Below are 7,997 nucleotides of genomic sequence, written 5' to 3' on the forward strand. Positions count from 1 at the left end.
AATTCTCAATAATCATCCAACAAACAGCTATTGCTCCTTCACTGTGTGTAAAAGTCAGGTGTTATTTTTTTTTTGGAGGGCAATTGGGGTTAAGTGACTTGCCCAAGGTCACATGGCTAGTTTTTGTGTTGTGTCTGAGGCTGGATTTGAACTCAGGTTCTCCTGACTCTAGGGCCGGTGGTCTATTCACTGCACCATCTAGCCACCCTAGGTGTTATCATCTTTAAACCCGTTTTAAAAAACTGCCAAAATGACACTAATTATGAACAATAATCCTTGCCTTACTTGAAAATGAATGTGAAGCAGTTGTTACAGAGAAAGCTTACACTCAGAAATGTTCTCTTCTCCATCATTTAGAAAAGAACGAAGATTACCCTGCTCCAGAAGTAAACTACATTCAAAATGAAAATTCTCTCTTGTTCAGGGTCCCCTTGACTGAGACTTCTTGGAAGGATGCTAGAATTTCTGAGTATTCTCTAGTTAGAGATTACCAAGCTAGACAACATTCTCAATACAAAGAAATAAAAAGAGAACGAACTCCAACAAATCACACCTGTTCAATGAATTTAAACAAAAAGGGCAAGTTTTGACAGTCTAAAGCTTCAACCAGTAGAATGAAGCCTTCCTGAAGGTAGGGAACTTTCTTCCTTTCACTTTCTGATTTTTTATCTCCTGCCCTTTGACATGTGCTTGTAAAAATGAGCCAGGACAAAGCCTAAACTTGAATTTATTGTGATTCGTTCTATGGGAAAACCAGTACAAGTAAGATATACTCTGATGAAGTAGAGACTGCTAAATTTTAAAGGCTATAGAATCAACAATACCTACCGATTCACAGGCAACATAAATAAAACATTGACACAGAACTCAACAATACACCCCCCCCCTTTAGAATCATGAAACTTAAGCTTTAAAAAAATACAAAACAGGGGATGGCTAGGTGGTACGGTGAATAGAGCATTGGTCCTTGAATCAAGAGGATCTGAGTTCAAATCCAGCCTCAGACACTTGACACTTACTAGCCATGTGACCTTGGGCAAGTCACTTAACCCCAATTGCCCTGCATTTCCTCCTTCAAAAAGCAAAAAAAAAAAAAAAAAGAAAAAATACAAAACAAAACCTGCGAACAGTAATCTTAGTCCTTTGCATGATTAGTTCAAATAGGTGGTTCACATCATAAAACCTCTCTAAATATAAAAGGATTAATAAAGGTAGAGAAATGAAGAAAGACACACCAGTGTAAAAAGATAGTTTTAATAAAGCATGGAAAGCAGCTGATTTCACAGATCATTAGAAATCCCCATTTTAAAAAAGTGGAATCAGCACAGAGTGGGCACAGGTTCTCACACTGCAGTTATCTATTTGTAGCCTGGAGTGTTTGGGATCATTAACAAGAACACTATGTTATTGTGAAACCAGATAAAGATGATGTATAACAATTCCTGTTTGATGCAGGATCCAAAATAATAGAAGCACCACATTTTGGAACTATATTTTTGTCATAATATTTTGCCCTACTTGTCAATGTGCCCAAGTCCTCCATGGTGCCCTAATTACCTTCAGAGAAGGAAAATGTCACCCTAATTAATGACCAAAAGGAATTATTTACTTTTCTAGCAACACAACTTTAAAAAAATCACAAACTAACATAATATGAAATGTTCTATTCTCTTCTGGCAAAAAAAAAAGGGCATATTTATTTGGTTTTTGGCATCTATATTACTTCCGAGTGGAGAAGGAAGAAGAAATACCTGCTAGCTCAATATTGTCTTCTCCAGCAAAGAGAACTGGTAAGAATATGGTGTGTATTATACAGGTTGCCAGGACAAGAGAAGCAGGTAAAGTGAACAGACTCTGAAGTATTAATTCCTAAGTCATGTAGAACAATGGGAGAACAGTCTGGTAACCCAACCTTCTACCTGAGAAACCGGCCCGGGTACCTACTACATTGTGGTCGTTCTATCATGCACAGGCAGGAAGAGACTCCAGACATTCAAAGGCACCATCCACCATGGGAGGAGCACGCATTTCCTATGAATTGTACAAGTCATCACATAATAAGTGTTAAAAACAACTTACTAAGACTTACATTAACCTTTTTTCATTTCTTTAACCATTCTTCTTGTTTAGAAAACAAACACAAACTTTGTGCACTTTATTTAAAAACAAACAAATAAAACCCTAGCTTTTCAGATTTGTTATGTACTCTTTCTTCAAAAGTAAACATGTATTTGGTCGAACTGTTGAGTGAATCTTTCTTCTCTAAACACAGGAAGTCTGACACGATGTATTTCCAATCATCCAAATATCAACGGTACATCTTTTCTGAAGGGGGATAGAAAACTGGGCCATCTTCACAGACAGACAGCCCATGATTCATGGAAATCTCATCAGTCAGCGAAGCATCTTGCAAGTACGCCTCTGGCTCAGAACAATTTCTCAAATGTAGGTCTTTGGTGAAACAGAATTCAATTTGACCAAGGGTTTGCACTTCTTCTTCCTAGAAATTTAAAAAACAAAACAAAACTTTTTCTTTTTTTCAGAAAAAATGTCCTTGTTTTTGCTTTCCCCCCAAATTATATGGAACCACAAGAAGCAGCATGGTATAGTAGAGAGGTCACTCTTGGAATCAGAAAGATCCAGCAAGAATCCCAGAAAGATCTGGTTTTCCCACTTAATAGCTGTGTGATCCTTCACGGTTGTATAACACCCCTTCTACCTCTAAACCTATGATCCCATGAAGGTTAGAACTGAAAGAAACCCTAAAGATTATGTAGTTCATTTACTTGATTTTCAAGATGAGGAAATAGAAGCCAAGTGGTTAAGAGATTTCCAAAGTTACTGATGACCTCTTCATTGCCAAATCCAATGACCCTTTCTCAATTCTCATTCTTCTTCACCTCTCTGCAGCCCAATATATACCCTGTTCTCTCTAGGTTTTTAGGACACCACTCTCCCCTGGTTCTCCTATCAGATTGCTCCTGCTCAATCTCCTTTTCTGCATCCAGAGGTTAGAGCATTTAGGCCCTGGACCCTCTTTTCTCCTCCCTCTATACAACATCACTTGGTGATCTCATCAGCTCCCACGGATTTAATTACTATCTGTAGGCTGATGATCCTCAAATCTCCCTATCCTGCTCCAAATTTTGCTGACCTCTACTCTCGTATCTCTACCTGCCTTTCTGACATCCTCAAACTGGATGTCTTGTAGACATCTTGTAAACTCAGTAAGTCCAAGGCAGAACTCTATTTTTCCCCCTACACCTTCCCTCTATCTTCCCTTCCCAATTACAATAGAGGGCAACATCATTCTCCCAGGCAGGCCCTCATCTTCACAATCTAGGAGTCTCCTATCCTCCCATATCCAGTATGTTGCCACAGCTTGTTTATTTGCTCTTGGCAACATCTCCAGTGCAGACCTTCATCACCTCAAGCTTGGATTGTTGCAATAGCCTGTTGGTTCAAGTCTCTTTCCATTCCAATTCATTCTCCATTAGTCACCAGGGAGTGACTTCCCTAAAGCTCTGGTCACCTCTCTACTCAATAAACTCCCTATCACCTCCAGGATCAAGTACAAAACCCTCTGTTTGGCATTCTATGTCCTTCACAACCTAGGGCCCCCCCTACCTTTCTAGTCTTCTCATGCTTTACTCTTTGATTCAGTGACACTGGCCTCCTCACTGTTCCATAAAGGAGACACTCTTGTCATCTCTGGGCCTTTTCTCTAACTGTCCCCATGCCTGGAATTCTTATCTCTGCCTATCCCTGGCTACCTTCTAAATACAATCCTGCCTTCTACAGGAAGTCTTTCCCAACCCCTATTATTTCTTTCTTTTAATTATTTCTTATTTATCACATATATAGCTTATTTGTACATATTTATTTGCTTGTTGTCTCTCTAATTAGACTGTGGACACCTTGAGGACAGGAGCTGTCCTTGTCTCTTTTTGTCTCTCCAGGGTTTAGCACAGGGCCTGGCACATAGTTAACACAGTAAATGTTTACTGATTGACATCCCCAAATTATTCAGTTACTTGGTGGCAGGACCAGAAGTAGAACCTACATCTTACTAATAACAAATCCTCTTCTTTTTTTAAATTATTACTACTTGGTTGTAAAACATGTAGAGATCATCCACTAATGCCTCATACTGATGCCTCTAAAGTTACACCTGTGAAGAATCTGGGCAGATCCTAAATCAAGCTGAAAGTGCATCTATCAATGCAGTGCCTACCCTTCAAAGACTACCCTGGGTAAGTGGAGAGAGGCTCACCACCAGAAGGCTAGCCACCAGGCAATAGTTTGGGGGTGAGGTTGGAGTGCAGATGTTGCTTTCTGTATCAATGGCTTTTTCTGAATAAATACTAAAGTTGAAGCACCAAGGCCATATTTTGAATTGTACAGTGAGGAATTTTTATCTTTTTGGTTCGTTAAAATCCTATTACAAAAAAGTAAAGTTTGTGTACACATATAAATATATTCAGCTATACACGCACACATACTCACCACATGTGCAATTTTTTTTGGATATATGATATGCACGACCATCTCACCAAATAAGCCCTTCATGAAATATTTACTACTCAAACTGCTTGGGAAATCAGGATTCCAGTTTGATGCCATGGAATAATTATGGGGAGGAAAAAGTATTAAACCTACTATCAAAGCATTCCCTTCTAAAATAAAAGCTTTTAAAGATCAAATGCAAAAGCACTTGTTATTTGACTTATTTCATACATTAGAAGGAGATGCTTAGCAAATCATATCCACTAAGGAACTTCTCTTTCTTTGATCATAAATGGTGTTTTTGACTCACAAGGATTCTTTTGTCCTACAAAAGGCCTTTGTCTAAGAAGTAAAGTCATCTTAGCCTCTAAAAAAAGGTAATGCACAGAGTCATACCTAGGAAGGGGAACCTCCAAGATCCTAATTCTATTTTAACTAACTTATCAGTGAGACCTTGGACCATGGACTTAATTTCTTTTTTTTTTGCCTTTTGGAGGGCAATTGAGGTTAAGTAACTTGCCCTAGGTTACACAGCTACATGGACTTAATTTCTGCAAATCTGTTTCTTTATCAATAAAATCAAGACAATTTTATTTGCCTTTCCATCCAGGAAGCTAAAAAGTAATAAAATACATGAAATTACTTTTAAAAGTATAAAGCTACAGAACTGCATGGCAACTGTTGCTACATGTTTTAAGCAATTATTGCCATTAAGAAGGAGAACCTTGTTTCCTTGAGCCATCATTTATCATCTTAATACAGAACGTAGGAGGTTTTTGTAAAATATTTTGCACTTTAAACGTTAGTTACTTAGGTTGAAATAGAATAGAAACAATCTACTATATACTTAAAGGAGAGAGATACAGTGGAAAAATTAAGGTAATATAAAACCAAAGGATATCAATAAAATCAGTTTTAAAAACATTTAAAAACACATTTATTATGGTTTAGTGGTGTTATTGTATATTATGGCTTGTCTTAGTTCAGTTCCTGTAAGAAACCAGAACTTACTACCCCAGAGGAGAGGGCACATCTGTCTCATAGACATAGCAAAACTGAAAGCCACACAACTATGGGAAGAAAGTACTATTTGCCTCTTATCAATTGTCACTTTCAGACCTGTGATATAAGAATTAAAGGTTAAAGAGTTCTATATCCTTCTGAGTGCTAGAAGAGACCAAAAAAACTTTTCACCAGCACAGTAGGGGAAGAGAAATTACTTATTTAAAACACACACCCCACCCCACCCCCAATCCTCTGTTCCTGAGAATTTTACAGGAATGACTAAGCTGAAAATATTAATATTCTTTATTATTAGCAATCATATTAATATTCTTTAGTCTCTGAAGGAGTGTTATCAAGCTTAATCAAAGAGTCAACATGGTTTTCCATTGTAGAGATGAAAAAGAGGGGAAAAAAACAATATATTCTACCTGTTCTGGTGGAAGGCACTGAATTTTTGGTATTACTCCATACACGCTTGTAAGGGCATTCTTAATGTCTGCAAGCTGGAATTAAATAAATCATTAGAGTTAATGTAACTATTTACATTCTTTGGATTCAGACCCATTTGACTCAAATTCCTCATTATACTGTAGCATGAACATATGAGATACACATACAATTATCAATGGAAGGATAGATGGTTATACTACCAATAGACCTTCGTCTCAAATCAGTTACTGTTTATTAAAGTGTCTGCCATGTGCACAGAACTGTACTTGGTGTTTAGCTTACAAAAAGGAAAATAAACCACAGTTTCTTTGATCAAAGAACAACACAGACAAATACCAACTTCAAAAGACTCTCTCACAGTGTAAATGCTGTTACTGAATCTTTAAGAGGATTTAATACATATAAATAATTAAATAAATAAACTTGGTTTCTTGATTGAATAATGAGAGATCTTGTCATTTTAGCAATTAATGTGGGAATATCAGAACATATTCCTTTTTTCCTTAGAATCCATAATAATAAGAGTGAATAAGGAAAATGCATTAATAGCAAATGGGGGGAAGAGGGAGAGACAGAGAGAGGGAGGGAGAGAGAAGATGAGAGAGAGACAGAGAGAGAGAAGGGGGGGGAGAGAGAGAGAGAGAGAATTGTGTGAATGTGGTCAACCTCAAACCTTTGTTACAAGTATGATATGACACAGAATGTGAGTGAGGTAAAGGGAAGATCTCATGGTTTAGGAAAAACATAAAGACAGAAAAAAATACTCAGCCAGAAAAAAAAAATCCTTAGCCAGGAGGATTAGGGAAACTTTTGTGGAGTGGGTGGTACTTCAGTTGACCCTTGAAGGAAGGGAAGGCTTTCTGACAAGTGGCAATGAAGGAGTGCGTGCCAGACAAATGCACTGAGGAGAAAGATAGCAGGGCAAGGAGAGAGAACAATTATACTTGACTATAACTTCGTAACAATAGCAACAATTAGAATTTATATAGTGCTCACTATGTGCCAGGCACTGTGCAAAACACTATTCAAATATTATTTCAATTGATCTTCACAACAACTCTGGGAGGTAGGTGCTGTTATTATACCTATTTTGCCGATGATGAAATTGAGGTAAACAGAGGCAAAGTGACTTGTCCAAGGTCACACAGCTAGGAAGAGTCTGGGACTGATTTTGACCTCAGGTCGTCCCCCTAGTACTCTGTCCACTGTGCCCCCAAGTTGCTTGGCTACGATGAGAAAAGAGGGAGGCAAAGCAATTAAAGGGATTCTGGAAGCAAAAACATTTACATCCTCAACCACCACTATCCCAAGAATCAATTTCTTAGGGACTTACCTTCACAAAGAAGTCTCACAAGCTGAGAGTTTCTCACTCTCTTTCCCCATGCTTTGCCACAAATTGTTGCTGCTAATTCTGCTTTTGTTGCCTCCCTACAATCAGGAAGCCTCCCTCTTTCCTACAAGCTCTCTTCCCTTCTTCCCATCTTTCTTGCATCCTAAGCTCCTCACCCCAGTTACAGAGGACCTTAGGGACCAGCTAGCCCAGTATGCACATGCACAAGCATCCCCTCTGAAACATTATCACCACAGTAACAGTCACCAACGGAAGTGCTCAGTAGGCCTCTGTTGTACGACTCAGAGTGAATGAGACCTCACTGTACCTGAGGCAGCCCAGCAGATCTAGCTGGAAGGGATTTTTTCCTCATACCAAGCCAGAATCAACCTATGAGCAGATTTTGCTTCTAGTTTTATCCTTGAGGACCAAGCAGAACAAACATAATCCCTTTTCAGCATGATAAGTTTCCAAATATTTGAAGATACCTATCAAGTGCTTCTAAAATCTTCTCCTGGCTAAACACCCTAAGTCCTTTCAACAAATCCTAAATTCAGATGCTCAAATCTTAACATAGTACTCTAAATGTGACCTGATTAGAGCAGAGTAAAACAGTACCATGACTTCCTTCATTCTGGATACCATGCTTTCTCTCTCTTTCTCTCTCTCTCTCTCTCTCTCTCTCTCTCTCTCTCTCTCTCTCTCT

General features: G+C 38.4%; 1 protein-coding gene across 2 annotated transcripts in view; it reads right to left on the bottom strand.

Moving 5' to 3' along the window:
* Positions 1-1,238: 1,238 nt before the first annotated feature.
* The window catches only part of RNASET2 (ribonuclease T2), a 48,084-nt gene continuing 41,325 nt past the window's right edge, over positions 1,239-7,997 (bottom strand). For both annotated transcript variants that reach the window (XM_069070413.1, XM_069070412.1), the window contains 2 exons: positions 5,940-6,014; positions 1,239-2,500 (listed from right to left, as the gene is read on the bottom strand). In XM_069070413.1, coding sequence (XP_068926514.1) covers positions 2,309-2,500; positions 5,940-6,014 — 267 coding nt within the window. In that variant the 3' untranslated portion in view covers positions 1,239-2,308. The remainder of the gene's footprint in view (positions 2,501-5,939; positions 6,015-7,997) is intronic.

The sequence above is a fragment of the Petaurus breviceps genome, unplaced genomic scaffold, assembly GCF_028583685.1.
Source record: "Petaurus breviceps papuanus isolate PSGF00001 unplaced genomic scaffold, PetGlider_PUasm1.0 90808, whole genome shotgun sequence".
Taxonomy (NCBI): Eukaryota; Metazoa; Chordata; class Mammalia; order Diprotodontia; family Petauridae; genus Petaurus; species Petaurus breviceps.